Source organism: Acinonyx jubatus, chromosome E4 (assembly GCF_027475565.1).
Source record: "Acinonyx jubatus isolate Ajub_Pintada_27869175 chromosome E4, VMU_Ajub_asm_v1.0, whole genome shotgun sequence".
Classification (NCBI taxonomy): domain Eukaryota; kingdom Metazoa; phylum Chordata; class Mammalia; order Carnivora; family Felidae; genus Acinonyx; species Acinonyx jubatus.
This window is the reverse complement of record NC_069395.1, coordinates 43,549,060-43,572,139: the sequence shown is the minus strand read 5'-3', so window position 1 is coordinate 43,572,139 and position 23,080 is coordinate 43,549,060. Positions and strand designations below refer to the sequence as shown.

The 23,080-nt window shown below is 42.3% G+C and overlaps 1 protein-coding gene across 2 annotated transcripts in view; it reads right to left on the bottom strand.

Annotated features, from left to right (window-relative positions):
• LAMC1 (laminin subunit gamma 1) overlaps positions 1-23,080 on the bottom strand; it is a 127,376-nt gene that overhangs the window by 20,202 nt on the left and 84,094 nt on the right. For both annotated transcript variants that reach the window (XM_027074384.2, XM_053209460.1), the window contains exons 3-17: positions 20,672-20,802; positions 18,417-18,583; positions 15,447-15,635; positions 14,562-14,679; positions 13,063-13,161; positions 12,837-12,973; positions 12,101-12,223; positions 11,820-12,009; positions 11,397-11,509; positions 9,022-9,243; positions 8,714-8,902; positions 3,046-3,291; positions 2,416-2,569; positions 1,669-1,811; positions 535-713 (exon numbers count right to left, since the gene is read on the bottom strand). In XM_027074384.2, the coding sequence (XP_026930185.2) occupies positions 535-713; positions 1,669-1,811; positions 2,416-2,569; positions 3,046-3,291; positions 8,714-8,902; positions 9,022-9,243; positions 11,397-11,509; positions 11,820-12,009; positions 12,101-12,223; positions 12,837-12,973; positions 13,063-13,161; positions 14,562-14,679; positions 15,447-15,635; positions 18,417-18,583; positions 20,672-20,802 (2,400 nt within the window). The remainder of the gene's footprint in view (positions 1-534; positions 714-1,668; positions 1,812-2,415; positions 2,570-3,045; positions 3,292-8,713; positions 8,903-9,021; positions 9,244-11,396; positions 11,510-11,819; positions 12,010-12,100; positions 12,224-12,836; positions 12,974-13,062; positions 13,162-14,561; positions 14,680-15,446; positions 15,636-18,416; positions 18,584-20,671; positions 20,803-23,080) is intronic.

The following is a 23,080-nucleotide window of genomic DNA, read 5'->3' as shown; positions in this document are numbered from 1 at the left end:
TTCTTCTTAAAATATGAATTGGATTTCCTAGCTTAAAACCCTTCGGTGCATTCTCCCTGGATCTGGAGTAAAATCTAAGGTTGACATGGTGCAACATGAGCTATGTCCACCAACCTCTCCCGTCTTCTCACAAACCAGCCCTCCTCGTTCAGGAGCCCCAGACAACCTCCATGTTTGAGGCCTGTGTATCCCATATTCCCTCTGCCTGGAACAGCCTACCTGTCACTTCTCATTCAACTTATTCCCTCTTATTCTTCAGATCTCACCTTAAATAAATTTCCTTAGAGAGGCCTTATAGAAAGTAGTTCCTCCAGTTACTGTCTATACCCTTTCTTGTGCTTATCTCAGTTAGTACTTTTTTTTCTTTAATTTTTATTATTTGTCTCCCAACTGGAACATAAGTCTTGGAGGACAGGGACCATGTCTACCTTGTTTACCATCTGTTCTCCAAAGCTAAGTGCACAGGAAGCACCCCTTCAATGTCTGCTGAGTGAGTGAATGAGTGAACGAGTGAATGCATGGTGGACAGCTTACCTTATCCTTCACCAGCCGGTAACATGCTGGACATTCCTGGCAGCCAGGCCGAGACCGATTGTAGAAATAGTTCTCTTCACACTGGTCACAGCGATTTCCCACAAAACCTTCTCTGCATTCACAGCGACCATCGTCTTTGCACTGGAGTGAAAGAGATCCCTCGGGATGACAGTCACACGCTGCAGAATAAAGGGAAAAGAGTACATGACAGGGAAAAGAAGGAAGAGTGAGTTTTTCTTTTAACTCAGATTGATATCAATAAGGCATTATAAGTAGACATTTTTTTAAAACCAGGCCAAATTATGAGAATTTGAACAGTTAATTCTACTTAGCAGAGAAAACAGAAATTTTTAAAGCAAAAGTGAGTTTCCAAGTAAAATGTACATCCCTTGGAGGGGGCACATTTTATGTTACTTAATAATTATAGAAATTAGTCTACTGAACTAGTCAGTGCCCTTTTTTGCACTTCAAGAATTCTTCTCTACCTTCATCTCTCTGCTGTTTAATGCTTCTCTCACTAAGGAACTAGAAAACCCAAATGCTAATACTTATTTTGCATTATTTTATAGTTTGTTTACTTGCTTTGTTCTCTGAACTGGGTCAATGATTTATGCTACATTCCACAGGAGAAATGAAGGAATTCAAAAAGCAAAGCACCAAACTGTTCTGAGGCCTAATTCCAGGCAAGTGTTTATGCCAAGGAGAAGCAGATGTTTAGATGTAACTGAACCAAAAGGGCCCCAAGGGTGGGAAGGAACTGCAGCCGGTAAGTCGACCAACAAGTTGTGAGCAAAGTCTCTCACCATTTCATTATCTGCTCTCAAAATGCAATCAATAAAAATTTTTCATTAAGCACAGTGGGAAAGCCAGTAATCAAAGGGAGACTCCCCTCGGAAAGACAAAGGACTGGAGAAAGAATCAGAAATGATATAAAAGAAGATGTAAATAAGGTGGCCGCAAAGGAACCCGAGAAGCTCCCAATCCCCGGAGTATGAGACAAGGCTAATATTCATTGATGATGGCTTAGGTACTGCCCTGACTGCAAGCCATGGGGCCAGACGGAGGCTGTCAAAGCCTGCAGTTCTAACTGGCATTAGGAAAGACTTTGAGTTCTATGCCCCCAAAAGTCCTTACGTTTGCAGCCTTCGGGTCCAAACCCGAAGTGGTTGACCTCACAGCGCTCACAGTGCTGACCGGTGATGCCAGGCTGGCACTCACACTGGCCACTGCGGATGTCACACTGTCCATTGGTGGAACCCAAAGCATGGCAGTCACACCTGAAAATGAACACACAACATTTCTCAGGTAAGAAAAACGGACTCTCAGCAAACCTTCCCCCCACCTCTGTTCAGCACAGAACTGATGTAATCTGTATTAGAAAACAGAATGTAAAGGGCTATTAAGACAAAATGTTATGGGCTATTAAGCGCCTGAGGTTCAAGTAATTTTCAGGGGTTCTACTGAGAACCTCCTTTTCTAACCTAACCCACAAATACAGTTATTTCACTGCTAAAACCACTACAAAGTGGCTCTCCAACCCGGCACCGCATATGTACTGGCCAAGAGCTTGGAAAAGAGCAATTCCCAGGCTGCAAGCCCCAGAGGACCTGATTCTCAGTGCGTCAGAGAGCACCATGTGATTTGTTGTCTTCTAACTGTTGCTCAGGTGATTCTGACACAACTGGGGAAGCTTCATTCCACTCTTTTTTCCCATTAGCTTAATTACAATTGTCCAGGATTGCCTCTAAGGATACTCTGCCTCAAGTGGGCACTCAACTCCTGAACAAAATCAAGGCTACCGTTACATACAGCTCAGAAAAATTCACCTCTCCCAATTAAAAAAGCAAAGATCACTTCCAGCAAAGGCACCTGGCGTCTCACCTCTCGCAGCCTTGCCCACTCTGCAGGTTGTAGAAGCCGGGGTCACAGGCCCCGCAGTCCCGGCCAGTCACGTGGGGCAGACATTCGCACTGCCCGGTCACAGGGTTACAGCCTCTCTGCTGCTTCACGGTTCCATAGGGATGGCAGTCACAGGCTAAGGGGGGAAGCAGAGAGCAAAAGATGCAAATCGCCCGGGAGAAGGACTAAAATGTAAACAATACAAACAAACCCTTTACACTTCAGTTGAACCAATACAGTAGCCACTAATCACCGGTGGCTGTTGAGCACCTGAAATGGGGCTGGTCTTGAGATGTGCTGTGAATGTGATATACATCCCACATTTTAAGACTTAGCGTGGGGCAAAAAGAACATACATCTTGATCATTTTTAATTCATTAGTCACTGAAACGATAGTATAGTAGATGTGTTAGGTGAAATAAAATGTATCATTAAAATCAATTTCACCTGTTTCTCTTTATTTCAACGTGTCTATGAGAAATTTAAACTACGAAAGGTTCACAATTTCTATTGAACAGTGCCTTGTTAGACCAAACAACTGGAAGTATTTAAAGAGACCACACGTGAATCCTCAGAATACATGAGTACAACCGTGACAGATGGCTAGATCACCTTTGCATTTGTCTGCTGGATTGGGGGCCAGGGCATTTCCAAAAAATCCATCTTTGCATCGGTCACAATAGAAGCCAGCAGTGTTATAGATGCATTTCAGGCATTCTCCTGTCAAGCGATTGCAATTTCCAACGGCATTGGGATCGATGTTGTCATTGCACTGGCAGAGGCGGCAAAGCCTCACGGGGCCGTTTCTCCCCAGAGGGTCTCCAAAGTAGCCATCGTCACAGAGCTCACATCTTTTACCTGGACATGAGACAAATCTGATGTTACGAGAGAAGGGCCTTAGACATTTCTGGTGCCATTGGATACAAACAGTCTGGTCACAAAGAATCTAGTTTAACCATCAGATGTGAGGCGGCATGCTGCAGCTGACAGGGCACTAGCCCAGGAGAAGCTTCTAGACCTGGGCTGCAGTCATGGCCCTGTGCCAGTATCGGCTGAATGACTCCAGGCACATCTCCATTTTGTTATTAGAAAGACAGGACCCGCTCTGCCCACTCCACATCAGCTGTCCTGGGGACTAACCGAAATCATGCATTAAAAGTGCTTTGTGGGGCGTCTGGGTGGCTCAGTTGGTTAAGCATCCAACTTTGGCTCAGGCCATAATCTCACAGTTTGTGAGTTTGAGTCCCGCATCAGGTTCTGTACTGTCGGCACAGAGTCTGCTTCAGATCCTCTGTCCCCATCTCTCTCTGCCCCCCCCCCTTTCTCTCAAAAAGATAAACAAACATTTAAAAAAGTACTTTGCAAATGAGTCAGGCTCAGGGTTTATTAACCTCTCCGGTCCCAAGGGATGGCACATTCATGTTTGTTTTGTTCATGATATTAAAACAGATGAAGGGCCACTCGATATCTTAAGTTTCCCATACAACAGAGTAAGCAGGACAATTTTCTTAAAAAAGTAAACGGTTTGTGCTAATCCTTGTTTGAGCAGTGTCAACTGGTACAGAATCAGAGTATTTAGAAGATAACTTAAAGAGATCGTCATTTGCCACCAGCTTCTATTATAGCTAAGGGAACAGAGAGGTTAAGTAACTTGCCCACAACCAAACAGTTAGAATCCAGGACTCTTTCCACCATACTAAACTCACTGCTCCTCCTCTTTTCTTTTCCACTTCTCCATTATCATTAGCTCAAGTTGGGTTCTTGATATATTTGTAGCTAACAGGGCCTGAATGAGCCTAAATTGTTTGGAGAAACAAAGGTTTGTTCATTTATTCATTTAACAAGCACCTGCCGAGCATTTATTACACAGGCACTGTTCTAGGTTGTCAGGATGATGTGGTGAACAAGGCGGACAAGATCTCCACTCTCACAAAGCTTATGCTGCAGCTGGGGGAGACCAATCCACAGACATATAAATAAAAATGATTAGTTCAGATAGGGATAAGCATAAGAAAATTAAAACATTTTGAGCAATATGGCAGAGTGACAGGGCAATGGCTACTTCAGATTGGGTGGTTAGAGAAAGCTCTGTAAAGAGGAGATATGTGGGATGATAACGTAAAGACAGGAAGAAAACAGCCATGATAATATCCAAGGGAAGAATGTGCCAGAAAAACAAGATGAGCTTATAGAAGTAGTAAGAGCCCATCATGTAGGTCACAGTAAAAAGTCTGGTTTAAAGTGATATTAGAGGGTTTCTGAAGTGATGTGACCTGAAATACATTTAAAAAGGATCATCCCAGCTGCCATGTGAGAGTGGACTACAGGGCTGCAGAGTGAGAGAGGCTCATTAGGAGACCAATTAGGCCATTCCGGGTGAGAGAGGGCAGTGGTGTAGACCAGGGTGGTGGCAGTGGAGGCAGTGAAAAGTGGTCAGATGTGAGATAGACTCAATCACACGTGCTGGCTGACTGCTTCCGGGAAATGAAAGAAAGAATTAAAGATAAGCCTAGGATTTTAGCTTGGGCAACTAGGTGGATGTGAGTATTTTCATGCAGTTGAACAAGACTGGGAAAGGACAGGGTTGGGTTAGAAAAAAAGAGAAGAAATCAAAGATGTAGCTTGGATATGCTTAAAAATGCCTTTAGCCCTGTGACTCAAGAGGACAGCAGAAAATGAAAGACACATTCAAATTAGCAAGACCTAAAGACAGTTTAATAAATATATTCTCTGTACAAGTATGGGTGTAAGGAATCCCTGAAGAGAGTGTAGCACCTGTGGTAGTGACTGTCGGGCTCCATGACCTGGGCCTCAGTGGGTGGATGGAGGCAGCAGCTAACCAGAGTCTCACATTAGAAAGGGTTGTCTGGAAAAGGCTGGCTATAACTGAGAACCTTGATTAAGGTCACCAGCCTCAAGGACCCTATGGAGAGGAGGCCTTGGAATAAATACTCTGCCCGCACCCCCATCCCTGACCTCCTGTATATACTTCCTGCTGCCTGGACACAAATGGAGGGTCCATCTGATGTGGTGCACACAGGCCTTGTCGGGGTGGAGAAGAATAAAGAACGGATGTGAAGGGGCAAATGGAAGGCTTCCAGCCCACCCGCCAAGTGGAGACGGCAAGTAAGTAGCTGCCACTCAGGGGAGAGCACAGTCGGGGCTGAAGACGCAGATTTTTTTAGTAAGCACAGAAAGGCTTTTGAAGCCTGAAGGACAAGACTCGTTCACCTGAGGGGAGAATATAGATGAGTTGACATGGAAGCCTTAGGCTGAGAACCAGAAGTGATCAACAGAGACTTGAGAGGAGAGGGAAAGAACGAAACCCAAGAGGGGGCAGTGTCACCGAAGGCGAGAGGGGAAATGTCTGGGGCAGAGCGAGCAGTCAACTGAGTCCAGTGTTGCTGGGAGACGGGGTCAGATGAGGACTGAAAACTGACCCCTGCATTTGGCAAATGGAGACCACTGATGAGGTGAACAGAAACTCTAGCTGGGGGTGGGGCAGGAGGGGAAGGAATGAAACACTAAGAGAGGAAAGGAAGCTTCTGGTCTGTGATATACATAGTTACCAGACCCTCACCCAAGAGCCTTCTCCAGACTAGGATCAGAACAGCATTTCAGTTTTGCTTTTTATCAGGTAATTTGGCTATTCTAGATATGATGTATATTTAAAATGCCTTGAAACTGGTTTTGAATACAACAATTAAAAAAATGACCTAAAACAGAGGTGCATGGTAGCCCAGGGGAAGCTTTCACTCCAAAATATCTCCCAGCAACATGACAGCTAACTCATCCCCTTTTGTCGCGGAGTCCAGGATGTAGGTTCAAGTCCTGGATGGATTGCCTACATAACTCTGGGCAAGTAATGTACTTTTTTGGGCCTTAGTTTTTCCTTATCATTCTGTCCCCACCCTCAGGGAGGTGTTGCTCCTTCACCTCTGGCCCTCTTACGTGAGTTCCTTTGTCTGAACTAACCACACTGTCTAAAAATTATCTGTGTTTGCCTCCACACTTTTAGTCCCTGAAGAGCAGGGACCATCCCTAATTCATCTCTGCAGTTTCATTCCCAAAGCCAGGGACTCAAATAAATGTGTTGAAAAAAGAATATTATTATTAATTGACCCCAAAAGATCATTTTAAAGATGTTGTGAAGAAGATCTCATCTGTGAAGATCTCAGGGACTATCAGTAGTTATTTCTATTCTTCAGTAGCCTTCTAAATGAGGAACACCTTACCCTGCATCTGCAATCTCTATTCATCATCCAAAAAATATTTGCATTCATTCAACAAGTATACATGTCAAGTGCTATTCGGGGTGTCAGGGATACAAAAATGAATAAGACAGACAGAAGTCCCTGCTCTTGTGGAGCTTAAACTGGGGTGAAGGAGAGGAAAGACAGACAACAAACAAATGAATAAACAGAAAAATATCAAGTGGTTAAAAAGCACTATGAAAAAAGTAAAGCAGGAAATAGGACTAACGAGCGATGGCATTATTTTTCACAGGGTCTAGGCTGTTTTTCAGGTGGACCTCTACCTCAATTAACATCCTCAAGAAGTGCTATTGCTCATCTCCTTCAAGCCAGGTGATAACTAAGAAGACAAAGAAGGCGAATGTATTTGACAAGTCTTGTGTGAGAGGCATCTAGTTATAGACTAACGGGTTTACAACATTTTGCAAGATCTCCTATATTACACTCCATCTCTCCATTACGTATCCCAAGTCGTCTCAGTGCACCATTTGTATTATTCAGCACTGCCATGAATGAATACCCCCAAATGCTTAGCTTAGCTTAGTTTTATGCTTGCAGACTACCCAATGGAACAACAGAATGAGCAAAGGGATCTCTCATCAAAACATTTTATCAGGTACATCTAAGTATAGATTCTAAGCAAGTGGGATCTTGAGCTATGCTGTGGCAGCAGAGTAAAGGGTCTTAAAAACCTGAGGTGGTAGTGCGGGGAGGGTTCACTGAGGAAAGCCTTCCTAGGGAAGTGATGTTTCAACCCAACTCCATGGAAAAGATTGGAGCTGGACAAGAAAAGTGAGGTTTGAGTGGAAGAAAGTGGAGTAAAGTATTCTCAAAAAAGAACATCATATATGGCAGGCCATAGAGTCTGGCTCATCTGATGGATTACAAGAAGCCCAGGATGGCTGGAGCAGGAGCAGCGAAGGCAACAGTGGGTGGTGGGAAACGAGATCAGGTCAGAGAAATGCCATCTGTGAGCCTCTGCTGGGCCACTGTTTTAGAACACACATACACACAGAAAAGAGTAAAAAACCTGAAAGTCAACACTAGTTTCTACTCCTTTTCTCAACTACCTCAAGCAAATGATTGAATCTCTTTGTGTTACAATGTGCTTGTGCTTAGTGTGGGCTCAGTGGAGTAGTGAAAGGAAGATGAAGTGTTTTGATGTTTCCCAACGAATAAACGATGTTTTGATGACATACAAGAGATACAAATTATTAGGTCAGTGTTTTTTATTTTTTACTTATTTCCCTGCTCTGCAGCAATATCTTTTGAACAAAAAGTTTTTAATCGTATCTGAAGCCTAGCCAGAACCTATCACATGGGGGCTAAAGTCAATGGAAAAAGAGGAATGAATGGTCATCAGTGAGATTTGGAGTCCTTAGCACGACAGTTCCTTGAGTAGCTAAGAAAGATCTAGTTTTATGTTCTTATCAAAAAGAAAGAAACTCTGAGAATAGGAACAGAGGTCTATCCAAAGCTATACAAATATTTTTTCCCAACTAAATGTGATGGGCAATGATGCACCAAAAGGACTATTTAAAGACAGAAAGAATTTAAAGAATTAAAAAAATGCCAATTTATATCAAGAATCCCAGGACAGCCCCACAAACTAAAAATCCAGTTTTGGTTCTCATGTCGGGGAGAGTACACTGTAGTGGTCATGAGCTCTTCCAGTGACTAGCCGTGCAGCTGGGACATGTAACTTAATATCTCTGCACCTCAGTTTCCTTGGCTGTGACAGGGGGGTCATGGCAAAAGCCACCTCATGGGGTTGTGAGGATTAATGAGGCAGAATGTGTAAAGTGCTCCGAGAAGTATGTGGCCATAAATATGTTGGCTATTATTTGTATCTGATACGCATTCTATAAATGAATAATACATCTCTTTCCTAACCAAACTTTTGCCTACCCAGAACACCATAATCACTGAATCAAAGCAACAGACAAAAGTCCGCAAGCCCCCAGAGCTCCTCTTCCCGAGTGATTTTTGGGATGGAACACTGAGAGCCTACGGAAGAGTGGACTCACCAGTGGTGCCAGTGGGACAGTTGGTGCACACCACCTCCTGAGTCTTAGGGACAACGGCACAACTCGAGCCCCCAGGACACGGACAGAGCTGGCAATCGGAAGAGGTGCCCGCAGTCGAATCTCCATAGTACCCGTCACCGCACTTCTCACAGTGGGGTCCAGCTGTATTGTCTCTGCAGTCGCAAACACCTATGTGGAGAGCGGGGATGAGAGAACAGGCCAGCGTGCAAGCACATGAGACCGTGAGCACTTCCCATCCATCTGCTAGACGACGGAGGTCTAGCAGCCACCAAAGACCATCTGCTCACCTGTCTCAGGGTCACAGGTCTCACTGTGTCCATTGCAGGTACAGAGCACACACGGGCTGTACGGCCCGAGACTCGGAGTTTCTCTTCTGTAACCTGAGAGGCACATCTCACAAAACTGCCCTCCGTATCCCACAGGACAGGTACAGGACTCCACCCACGTTGCAGGCACCCCAGGCCCGGGGCGAGCGCTTGTCAGGGTGACATCATCCAAATAGCCAGCACCTGTGTATGACGTGGGCAGGAGAATCACTGAACTGGCTTCTGTTTTTCAAAAGCTTACAGAAAGTTAATAAAGCTAAAGAGTTATCAGATACAAAATTCCAGAGAAAATCAACTATTAGTTAAGTCATCTTTTGGAGGAGATAACTAGAAAATAGCATTCACAACATTTGTGGGGTACCTAGCATTAAGTATTTGGAAGGGCAGTATAGCAAACATTTTTAAAACACACACACACACACACACACACACACACACACACAGCAACCGGATTTGTTGGATTCTTCAGTTCTCTCAATCACCAATGTGACAAAGGAAAAGCACTGGGAAATATTCTGGGGCAAGAAAAGATTGGAGCAAGAATGCAGGGGATAAGAAGAGTTTAAGTCCATAGCCATTAAGCAGTGTTTTAGTTCTCCTGCCACAGAAGCAGGCGCTGACAGCACAGCTCAGGAATAAAAGAGCAAAGAGCACGTGCTGACAAGTGCCACTCAATATGCTTTGTGCCCTGCATAAAACAGGAAAATTTGCTATACAAGTTTTAATACTCAGGGCTACTTTGGCAAATATGCAATTATTCCCAAGCAAATATGCCATATATCACAATGCTTCCCCATTTCCAGAAGAAAAAAAAAAGAGAGGAAGCCTTATACTGGCTTAGACCAATGGTTCATCCAACTCAACAGAGCATGGGATGGCCTCAGCAGGAACATCCTATGACGTGGCAGTCCTTTATTTCATCATATTTCCTTTTAATTTCCATTCTGCTCCAGAATGTTTCAAGTTTATTTCCCTATGTTATGAAATATCACTTGCTGTTTATAGAATTCTTAGAACCTGACAACCTGAGGCTAAAGAACATCTCTTCTATTACTGCTTTGATATATTTATGGGGTTTTGTTAGCAGTTAGATCATGAGAAACAACCACTGGTTAAGGTGCTTCCAATTGTAACCATTCTGAAGTCTCCCATCCCAAAAAGTACTCTTCCTCTAATCTTGTCACTTCCCTTGAACTGTAATCCACCTCTTTTCCTTCCCTTACAGCCAAACTTCTTTGGCTTTATTCTACTGCTTCACCTTCTAGTTACTTATCAAAGCACTGCAATATAACTTCAGTTTCAACCCTCTTTAAACAAAAAATTGCCAATGATTCCTTAGTCACCCAATCCAAAATCCAACAGAGCCATCTTTATAAACCCATTAATCGTTTCTCCTCCTCAAAATTCTTTTTTCTCCCTTGAGTCTCAGGGCATAGTCCTTAGATAACTATGTTTCTGGGTTGTACTTTTTCTCTATTTTTGGTCTCATTTTCAATTAAAAATTACTGCCCATATGTAGTCAACCTTTCAATTCCAGATCTCTTGCCCTAACTTATTCCTAAGCCCAGACCCATATTTCCAACAATTTATAAGACATCTTCATCTGGATGTTCATGTAGGCATCTCAAAAACCAATACACCCAAGCTGCTGATGTCACTCACCATGCCACACCACCACTCTGACTCCACCCAAACAGCTTTAGCTTTCTACAGAAAAAGGTCCTCATTAAAAAAACAAAAAACAAAAACAAACAAACAAAAAAAAAAAACTATAGGAAAACAATTTTAAAGGCACATTAAGAAATAAAGAGGAAGCAACATGAGTCAGTAGAATTACACTCAAGATTCTTAGAATATAGGGGGGCCTGGGTGGCTCAGTCAGTTAAGCATCCAACTTCAGCTCAGGTCATGATCTCACAGTTCGTGGGTTCAAGCCCTGTGTCAGGCTCTGTGTGGACAGCTCAAAGCCTGGAGCCTGCTTTGGATTCTGTGTCTCCCTCTCTCTCTCTGCCCTTCCCCTGCTCATGCTCTCTGTCTCTCAAAAATAAATAAACATTTAAAAAAAAGGATTCTTGGAATACACGTAGATATAAAGTAACCTCATTAGGCTTATTCATTATGAAACAATGCCACTTATTAATTTTAGCAAATTTTCTCCAGGTCCTTGAATGTGGTTAAACAAATGCATTATTTTTACATGTACAACAAGGTAGTTTATACCACTTCTTTAGGATCAAGTTTTATAGTATTGGGACTTTAGAGATAAACTTTTACATTATTGTGGATCTTTTTACCCAATCGTCTTCTTAATTTTCTTAAATCATATCATAACTCACTTCTCTCACTGTATGTCCCACGGATCTTGATGGAGGTCAAATTGTTTAGGAGCTTCTGAAATTCAAAAGGTGTAAGAGGAGGCCTCCAAGGATAATCTGTTGCTTCATGGAGCCTAGAGAGAAAGAAAGATCTATATTAACCTCTATAAGGAAAATTCTGGGTACTGAGAAAGCATTTCTTATTCATTTAAGCCACCAACAATGCAAGGCTCTGACAATCTAACCAAGTCAGAAATGGATCTGTTGGTTTGATAATACAACTGCAAAGATACAGGTAAATAAAGGGAAGGCTTCCTTTTCCAAAATCACCCTTATAACCCAGACGTTTTTCTTCAACATACACCTTAAGGCCCAGTAAGACTGGTAAAGAAACTACTTTTAGAATTCTGGTCAAGTCAGATTTTCCAAAGAAGACGGTCTTACCTGAAGACGTATTTCACAGTGGTCTCACTTGGATAGGAATTGCCCTGAGCGATCAAGGGCACAGACACTCTCAGGCCAGCTCCTTCAAGCACCAGGTCTTCTGCAGACAGGCGAGTGTCTCGCCTGTCCACTCGAAAGGAGAAGGTGAGGTTCTGGCCATAACTCAACAACTGCTTGCCCAGGAACTTCGCTGGAAAGCAGACACAGTGGTGTGTGAGAACGTAACAATGAGAGTAAACAGGGACACACGTGGCGCCAGACTGCTTCCCAGTCTTACTTACCAGGAGCAATGAAGTATCTAGGAAAGTAGCTATCTGAGATGACAGCGACATCCTGCCTCTCTGAGGACCACTCGAGTGATGCTTCAGAGCCATCCCTTTGTTCTACACGCCACCCATCCTCATCTGCAAGCACAGGATGAGAACACAAGTGCCATCACCTCGTAAACATCCTGAACTCAGGTCCTCTATAGACCACAAAATATATAGAAAGTCAGCAATAAACAGTTTGAATACACAGCTCCTATAGCAGTACCTGTGTATGCTATACCCCTCAAGCTATATTTTGATTTTTATGTAAATTTATACTACAGTACATTCTAAAGCCATATGTTTTCATTCAATTAAAAAGCCAAACAAAGAGCCAAACAAAACATTATGTACAGTGAAAAACAAAATGTTACCACTATCAAAAAATCCTCAAAATTATTAATTTTTTAAAACTACTGTAAGTCTTGGGGCGCTTGGGTGGCTCAGGTGGTTAAGCGTCTGACTTTGGCTCAGGTCATGATCTCATGGCTCTTGGGTTCAAGCCCTGCTTTGGGCTCTGTGCTGACAGCTCGGAGCCTGGATCCTGGAGCCTGCTTCGGATTCTGTGTCTCCATTGCTCTCTGCCCCTCCCCTGCTCACGCTCTCTCTCCCTCTCTCAAAAATAAACAAACATTAAAAAAAATTTTTTTTAAACTGCTGTAAGTCTAGTCTCACAATTCTGGGAGACAGAAGGGAAGGTCCAAATTACCGATCTGAAAGGTAGAGGTTATAGAATAAACACTGTAGCCGACAGCATTTGTACAGACAGAAGAATGCCCAAAGCAGAAGCAGGGTGTGCAACCTCTGGGATTAGATGATTCCAGATTAAAAAATCCAGGTTTGCACCTGAAAAACATAAAGATATAACCAGGAATTTGTTGTGCTTGAAATATGGTATCAGAAAAAAAAATACAGCTAGAGAAAGAATGAGCTACCTCTCACAATTGAAGCCTTCAACATTGTCTTTGCAAACACATCTTCCTGTTTCAACATTACATTCATCTATGCTGCCAGAAGGATTACAAGAGCATGGCCTATTGGATGGGAAAAGGAGTAAAACAATGAGAGAAATGAGAAAGAAATTCCACACTCAAAGCCAACTTTTGGTTTTACATGTTAATACATTTTATTTTTTAAAAAAAGGAATACATAAAAAAGTGAAAGAAGTCTTAAAATCAGTTTTATATATGAATTTGGTTTCAATTAAGAATACCTATCACATTTCTATACTAAAAACTCTGCTTAAAAAATAATATAAAAACAGAGAGGGAGACAAACTGTAAGAGACTCTTCAATACAGAGAATAAACTGAGAATTGCTGGCAGGGTGGTGGGTGGGAGGGATAGGCTAAATGAGTGAGGGACATCAAGGAGGGCACTTGTTGGGATGAGCACTGGGTGTTATATGTAAGTGATGAATCACTAAATTCTATTCCTGAAATCATCATTACACTATATGTTAACTAACTTGGGTTCAAATTAAAAAAAAAAAAATTGCTCGGGGGTCTACAAAGACAGACCATCCAATTCTCTTTATCTTTAGTTTTTATAGTGTAAATCATCCATTTGTTCTTATATGCTAATAGAATGGTATTCAAGCACACTCTGCAATATCATTTTGTGATTCTCTATTGCTTAGGCAAGGAAAAAGAGATACAAAAAAAATTACATTGCTTTTAAGGTGGCTTAGATGCATGTCTTCTAACATAGAGTTTAGTGTAAAATGTAATCTGAACAGAATCATGGCGTCATTCTTCCTTTCCAAGAAACTCCTGTTTACAAATCTTTACTTATGTACCAATAGAGACCAAATTGCAGCTTTCCTTTCCATTTCCGTAAATTTCCTCTGTTCACCTAACCTTTCAACAACACTTCTGAATTCAACAGAGCATGTAATTATTGCACCATATAGAAACAGTTGGGGGAAACAAAGGGCATAGTGCAAAAGGTATAATTTATGGTGGTAAGCCATCCAGAAGAACATGGAAGGAATGTTCAATTTATTTTAAATATCTTAAAAAAAAAAAAAAACTGTTTACGGGCACCTGGGTAGCTCAGTTGGTTATGCATCCAACTCTTGATCTCGGCTCAAGGCATGATCTCATGGTTTGTGAGTTCAAGCCCCAAGCTGGGCTCTGTGCTGACAGTGTGAAGCCTGCTTGGGATTCTCTCTCCCTCTCTCTCTGCCCCTCTCCTGCTCGTCTGTGCTCTCCCTCTGTCTCTCAAAATAAATTAAAAAATTTTTTAAATAAAAAAATAAAAACTCTGCCTAATCTCTGTTACAAACCAATCCTGGATCATCATTAGAGCTAGAAGTTTTGAATCCTATTGACAATTATTATAAGGAAAAATGTTTATACAAACCACAAGATCTCTTGTTTTGAATCGACTACATTTAGATTCTGCCCCCTTTTCCTGGTTTTGAAAAGTCTTACCTGCATCCTGCCTCAGTGAGAGAATGGTATCCAGGCTGGCAGCGGTCACACTTATCACCCATCACTCCTGGCTTACAGCTACACCTGCCATAGCTATCACACTGTGTGCTGAGAGAACCTAAAATTTAAAGAGCTTATCAACAACCATGTATGAAAGTAAAATTAATATGTCAAATCAAAAAAAAAATGGTAACTAAAAACACTGCCTGAAACCTAATACGTAATCTCTAGATGGTTACGGAGGGAATAAAGATGAAATTTTAAATCCTCATTGTCTCAAAATAATATCCTTTTAAGCCATAACATTTTAACTTTCCAGACACACACCCTGCTCATCAATGTTGAAAAACAAGGCACTCTGCACCCAGCGATAAACTGTACTCAAAACCAGTCCCTTCTCTGTGGGCAAGCACAGGATCCTTAAGGCCCACGTCTAGAACTTAAGTATATACAGGCACAACAAAATAAAGGTCAAACTCTTGAAAGAGTAGAACAGACTAAGAGCACTCTATGTTTCTGAAGACACACCAACATACTGAGAAAGTTCAGCCCTCTAAGGACTGTAAACTAAACAGTCATTAACAAGGAAGAACTCACGAAACAGCTAACCTTTTACAGTCAAAGTTCAAACTGGTTTCTGGGATCGTGTTACTAATTATTTACAAAACCATTACTCAGGCCAACCCCACACTTTTATACACACCAGAAAATCATTTGAAAGCTTAACTTGGTTAAACAGAGTGGAGGTAGGGGGTACAATAATGTACACACTTCCATACCTAACCTGTGCAGATGCTTAGGAAACAAAGATTTTCTGGGGAGACGGGGAGCCCTTATTTTGTGTTTCAATCCATCAGGCCGAAGCTGACTCTGCCTGTCACTTACCCACAGGACTACAGTGACACGGAGAGCAGGCTTCGTTGTTCCCAAGGCGGAAGAAATTCTCCCGGCACCTCTCACATTTGGCACCATCTGTGTTGCCCTGGCAGTTGGTGCAATGGCCACCATGGCCGGTGGACCGGTATAGTTCAGGGTCAAAGTAGCATTCTTGTGATCGGCCATTGCAGTCACAGGCTGTTGGCCAAAACATACGAGTTAAGTCAGATCCATGTTCCTTAGCCAAACAGCATTTTCAAGGCTCCAAGAAAACCAAACCATAATTTCCCATATCCCTGTGGCCCAAAGGGTGGTAGGATAAGACCGCCTAATTGATGCATTGTTCATTTAAAAACAAAAAGGAGTATGTCAGTAAAGGGTTTAGATGGCCACATTATCAGTTTACCAAGAAATGGTCTTATCAAAAACAATGCCATTGGGGTGCCTGAGTGGCTCCGCTGGTTAAGCTCCTGACTCTTGATTTTGGCTCAGGTCATGATCCTAGGGTCGTGAGATCAAGCTCCCTGTCAGGCTCCACGCTGAGTGTGGAGCCTGCTTAAGATTCTCTCTCTCCCTCTACCGCTCACACTCTCACTCTCTCTCAAAAAAATAAAATAAAATAAAATTTCTTAAAACAAAACCCCCCGGGGCCACCATAAAATACAAGAAATTCCAGTACTTAGAATCTCTGGGCAATTGTTTAAATGCAAGTAAAAGCCAAGTTGAATTCTAATTTTTCTAAATCCTTATCCTTCATTCAATACCAGCTTCAAAAACAAGGTGCCAATTTATATGCGGGCTTTCATCTACCTCACTTTTCAGCCCTTAGACGATTCAAATACATTAAGACACTAACTTTCGAAGTGCCAGACTACTTGCATAGCCAGACTGGGGGAACCAGAGACACATGAGGTAAGATTGGTGCCCCTGCAGATGGAGGCAGGACTGAAGGGACGTTCAGTGTCACTAGACACAGTCATCCACTGGGGAGCCACAATGCCAACTATATTCCCTACACAACGCAACTACATTTTAAGAACACGTACATGTAGTCACAGAAATTCTTTATTACATTCCTATTAAGTTTTTTTTCCTTAGAATTATAGATTCCACACAAAGTACAGGCAGTATCTTAAGCACTAAAGTTTTATTTGATTTCAGATAAAGTTGTTTTAAAAAAATGTTTAAGTATATAGATTTTTTTTTCACCTCCCCTTCTTTATAATCAGTTTTTTTAATAGAATTATACTTGAATACTTTTTAGAAACTTGAATCACTGGTAGCAAAAATTAGAGTTGTGTTAAGTAACTTGTAGAACTCCCATTCTCTTCTTCGTTTGCTATTTCTCTTCTCTCAAGCCTCTCTAGATTATTCTGCACATCCCATCCCCAGCCAAACTCAGTCCATTCCCAGCTAAAAGGTCTGGTGGTCTGGGATGTGGAGCATAACAGTCCCCTTGTCTACACTGTCCTAACCCCCAGGTAAAGCAGGTGCTGTGTCTCCTTTATCATCAGCTGGTGAGAAGGCAAACCACCTGTCTGCTAGTGGTAAATTGGCAATCTGTTGTTTATTCTTCTCATAATGGTCCTGGAGAGACTCCGAATGTGACCCTATCATTGAACAGAATACTTGTCAAACACATGTGTACATTTATTTAAATGTCACATCTTAGGGGCATGTCATTCTTTTTGTTAAGACCTTAATCCTGTAGCTTCTAACACTAGATATTACAGTTCAGTAAAAGAAGAGAAGGTCAAGCAAGTACGTAGGAATTCTAGAGGAAGCTGCACAATTTATCTTCAAATCTGGGAATTGCTGAGGAAAAGGGAAGATAAGAAATCTGCTCTAGGGGCCCGTGGGTGGCTCAGTCAGTTAACCACCCAACTTCGGCTCAGGTCATGATCTCATGGTTCATGAGTCTGAGCCCTACATCAGGCTCTGTACTGACAGTTCAGCCTGGAGCCTGCTTCAGATTCTGTGTCTCCCTCTCTCTCTCTGCCCCTACTCTTTCCTTCCCTCCTTCCCTCTCTCTCTCTCCCTCTCTCCCTCTCTCTCAGAAATAAACATTAAAAAATAAATAAAAAGAAAATCTGCTCTAGGCAACTAATAGAAATAGTCATGAGACAAAATATTGGTTGTTTCTCAAGGTTTCTGCCAACCATTCCAGTGAGTGTGGAGTGTCTTCTTTCTTATTCCTTTATCAAGAGTAGATGATAAATATTTATAAGGTCATAAAAAATTATATCTGCTTTAAAAGTTTCTTATTTTTAAGTCCTTGGCAAATCACAATCACATAGTTTCATGGTTCCTTTCTCCTGAGACATCTTTCTCTATCTGTTCAAAATAAACCAAGCCATTACGAAAGGGATAAACAGTGTATAATCTTTTTCATTTTACATTTTTCTAGAAATACTAGAATCTACTCTCCTTCCCAAAGCCACCCACATCTGCACAGGAGGAGAAGGAAGATTCTCCCTATTGGGCTCTTTTGTGAAATAAAGGAAAAATAATTTGGGAAAATCATCTTTTGAACGGCAGTCTTAGTCTAGAAATCAACATATCCGACACATATTAATCAATGATCCTGACTGCTTGAGTAAATGACCATTGGCAGGAAAATATTCTACATGTGCAGCAAAGAAAAGACTAGAGAAACCAAATTTTACAGGAGGCTACACTTACCCAGTATTTGGATCTATGCAAAGTTCCAAACCTTGGAGATGCTGCCCCCACCCTGGTATGTGTGTTCATGAAGGAAACACAAAATGAGCATACTTTATATCCATAGCCAATTGCCTTCATCTAGGATTTTCCTCTGATGTGCGTGTAAGTTTACTGTTCCATGCTCTCAAATGATGGAGGAAGCACTGCCTTTCAGAGTTTTCCTTGCAAGGAGGAACAGAAGGAAGTCACCCATTCCTGCTCCCCACTCTGAAACCCTCAAGATAATCTAACAGCTGGAGGCCAAGGGGCACTCACGCAGGCATTCGCTGGCACTCTCGGCGGTCGCCCTCCTCCACGGCCGGTCATTGAAGAAAGGCAGACACTTTTCACAGTCCACTCCGTAAGTGTTATGTTTACAATTACACACCAGCTTGTTGAATTCATTCTTTACACACTCGCTTGCATGTCCGTTACATTTACACCTAGGAAGAGAACAGGCACTCAGAAATACGAAACAGCCACAAAGTCCCAGAAATGGATACAAAAAAAATGATGTACAGAGAGAACTAAAAGCAACCTCAGAACATTTTTTAGTTTTACCACTCAAAACTGTAAACTGAGGAACTAAGCAAAATTAAGTAATGATTGAGTTTTTAGGTAGGAATTAAAATTAAACAGGCAAAAAACCCCAAAAAACAAAAAAACACCACCACCCCATCTGTATTTAACCAGGGATGGGGCATTGACCAGACATAAGAAGAAAGCCTCTAACAATTTCTGAGGCCATCTGGAGGATCACTTCCGGAAGTCAACTGCATGTGTCAAGGAGCGGCCAAGTGCAGAGGTTAAGCAGAGCATGGACTCTGAAGCCAGAATACATGTTTGAAACCCTGCCCTGTGACTTACCAATGTAACTTAACCTCTGTGCCTTAGCTATTAAATAGGGATGATGAGAATGTGAATTTCACAGGGTTACTGAGAGGGTCAAGAAGCTGCTTTATTTATGTGCCTAGGATTGTGCAGGCATACTATAAGTCAATAATTATGTCAGCTATGATCTGTCATAATGATTTTCCTGATCTGAAGGTAGTAAGAGACATTCAACTACCATATGGAACTCTGGTAGCTTGATATTCCCTCAGGTTGTTTGGGGCAAGAATCCCTGAAGGATCCCTCGGATGCAGGCACAGTCATAAATTAAGGACTCATGGAAATGTCCATGAGTATTAACACGCGTTCTGGTGTCCTGATGTTTCCCTCACTGGCTTCTTTACAGACAGAATCAGTTCCACAGCTTCCACTACTATGTCCTAATACACTCAGACCTTTCCTGAACATCTACAGTGTGCCAGATATATCCTAAACTTATATCCCTAGCTCTCATCTTTCTCCTGACTCCTATCCTTCACTAATGCACAAATTTAGATATCCCCCATAACCTAAAATTTTAGATGTCTACAACTCATCATCTCCTTAAATTAACTCATCTTCTACACTCATTTCATTAATAGTGCCATCACTCTCCTAATCATTAAACCTTTAAATCATCTTTGCCTAAAGGCCTGATAATTCTTGCTTCACAATGAAATCCACCTAAATTGTTCCTTTCCAATCTACTGTCACCAGCCTAATGCCAGATATTTGTCATCTAACACCTACATCACAGCATCATAACAAGAATATAAATTCTCTTGATGGCACTCTTTCACCTTGCCTGCAACTAATCTTAACCACTGTTTAGATATCATAGTCTTCAAAAAAGTACACGATTTCTCATTGATTACAGCCTCCATCAGCTTTCACTCCATTTACTCCAAATATTCACCAAGGCGGTTTTTCTTAAGCCTAGTAAGCCTATAATCTCCCAACCCTACACTTCTTTTTTTTGTTTTTGTTGTTGTTGTTAATGTTTATTCATTTTTGAGAGAGAGAGACAGAGACAGAGTGCGAATGGGCGATGGGCAGAGAGGGAGACACAGAATCCGAAGCAGGCTCCAGGCTCTGGGCTGTTAGCACAGAGCCCGATGTGGGGCTCAAACTCACAAACATGAGATAATGACCTGAGCCGGTCAGACGCTTAACCGACTGAGCTACCCAGGTACCTCCTCAACCCTATAGTTCTGCTCATGACACACCCACCCTCCTGAATCCCACCCACCTATCCTGCTTCCTTATCCAAATTCTACCCATTCTTCAAGGCCCAGCTTGGTTCCCATCTGCTTCTCTAGCCTGAGAGTTCTGTCTCATTCTCTGACATAGGGCCTCTTTTTATCTAAAACACGTGTTTAATTTTTCACACGTTCATACACTGCCTGCCCCATTCATTTGTACAATCCTGGAAGGTCAAGTCCTTTTCAGCAGGTGAATGTCCTATGCTTCCATGGTGGCTTCAGAGTGCCTGTTGCATCGCTTTGTGCTGAGGTGCCCAGCAAGAATTCAGCAAGGGCGCTGATTTGACAAGGTTATAGAAATAACAAAATTATTAATTAATATGGTTGTAAGAAAGTTGCTACACTCACTTCTAAACCAAAGCTCCAGTCATTTTCAAAGTTATTTAATGATTTACTTACCTACCACCCACAGCAAAATCAGAGATTGCATAATAGTAGGACTTGAGAACTTTGGGGTCGTTAAACACTTCATCTCCAAAGGTGTTCAGGCGATTGAGTGTGACTCTGATGTCAGTGGCAGTTACCCATTCCTGTGAGGGAAAAAAATTAATAAAAAAAATGGAAAAAGGTAAAGGAACTGAAGATAAGGGACATATACGCAACAAAATTTTCTAAACTTTTCCAACAGTTAGTATATCATGTGACTTATGTCCTCTTCTAGCATTAAATCGGATATATTATTCGAGGACTCCCTTAATTTCCTAGTATTTTTCTCCTTCTGGAATCTTCCCTTCTTTTGATCTAAGTTGTTGTTATCACTCAGAGTCCCAAAAAGCAGGAATAATAATCGTTTCTTCACAAGGCTGTTGAGAGGCTTAGAGGAAATATACTTTTAAAGGCTTAGCATACAGGAGGGACTCCGTACACACGCCCCTTCTCTCCACCCTGTATCCGCGCCCCAAATCCAGCAGAGAAGCCAGCACAGAGCTCATGGGGCACCACAGTGGTGTTAGATATGCTGGTCACTGTCTCCTCCTGCCCATTTTGTACCATCATCTACCTCTCCCTCCATCCCTAGTCCACTACTGATAGATCTGGGAGAGACATCCAAGTACAAAATAATAAATCATTATGCTGGCTGGGGCCAATCAGATGCAGTTTTGTCCTGACCCTTCCCATAATGTCACTTCTCTGTGAGGCCTTCCCTGGCCACCCAACCAAACATTGCTGCCCACCCCAACTCCCTATTTCACTCTCCTGTCTTAATTTTTTTTAAGTTGTTTGAGAGAGAGAGAGAGAGAGAGAGCGAGCAGGTGGAGGAAGCGCAGAGAGAGAGGAAGAGAAAGAATCCCAAGCAGGCTCTGCACTGCCAGCACAGAGACCCCCCCGCAGGGCTCGAACTCACAAACCGTGAGATCATGACCTGAGCCAACATCAAGAGTCAGACGCTACCCAGGTGCCCCCTGTTTTATTTATATTGTCTCTTTCCATCACCTTCCCCCCACCCCGCCACTGCCACTGCCACCATCATTCTAAGCCCACCATTCTAATCACCACCAAGATTCTAAGCCCCACAAGAGAAGGACTTATCTGCTTTGTTTACTGCAGTCTCCCTGGTGCTTAGCATACAGTGGGTGCTCAAATACATAGGCTGAGCAAATGAACAAATCTGAAGAAACCACAACTGATCAAATTGGTAGGTGTACCATAATAACAGAGGACAAGAATGAAAGTTAAAGTTTTTCCCTAGGTTTTATGAGCTCTAAGCCCTTATAATAAATGCCCTTTCATTGAGCTAATTTTAGTCAGATGTTTACCTCTATGGTAGACTGTTATAATGATGATTCCAATGAATCATTCTGCCAGTGCCCACACCCTGCGCAGTCCCTTTCCACCCTGATTCTAGGCTGGGGCATGTGACTTGCTTTTGCCTAGGGGACATGAGCAAATGTGACACAAACAGAAGTCTGATAAGCACTTGTGCACTGGGACTTACTCTCTTGGAACACTTCTGCCATCATGAGAGGAAGCCTAGTCTAGTCACCTTGAAGCTTTAAGGCCACAGGGAGAGACAAACTCAGTTCCCAGCTGACCTGCCATTGAGGGAGCTCAGGTCAATACGGAATCAGGAGAAATAATAAGTCACGGCCATTTAGAATTGTTAAGTTTTGGAGTAGCATATTATACATGACCGCCCAAAGATGCCACTTCCACGGAAAGTCCTATCGTGGGACCACACGTGGGCATCAACAGTGGAGACGCAACAAGCAAGTGCAGAGCAGCAGGCGTCTGTGTTTCCAGGAGGCTCCCCATGAGACTGGGAGGCACACCCCTGATTAAGGAGCACAGCTTAAACCATGCCAAACACCTGGCATACAGAGCAACATCGAGGCCTCATAAAAGCTAATCCCCGTGAAGCCTCCAAGTATAATTAGAAAGGAGAAGAGATGATGATTCCACCGCATGCAAACTTGGAGCTCCAATAACAACTCCCACTCATGGCCACAATGCTAGGAATCTTTTAGTCGTCTGTAATGTAAATAGCTAAACATATCTCTGTGTTTAATGCTTATTATCTCTCCTTCGAGCTTCATCTTTATAACAGCTTCCCTTGAATAAAAGCTTCTCAAGAGTTAGGTTTAAGTCATTTTTTTCACAATGGGCATCTTAAAAAGAACAGGCTCTGGAGCTAGCCTTTCTAGGTTTTGGATCCCATTTCTGCTACTTAAAACTGCAATTTGGGATCAGTTACTTTACCTCTCCTGATAAATAATGCCCATGCCTCATCTGTAAAATGAAGATAATAAAACTGTCTACCTGCCCCCCGCCCCAAGAAGGGAGGGGCACCTGCATGGCTCACTTGGTTGA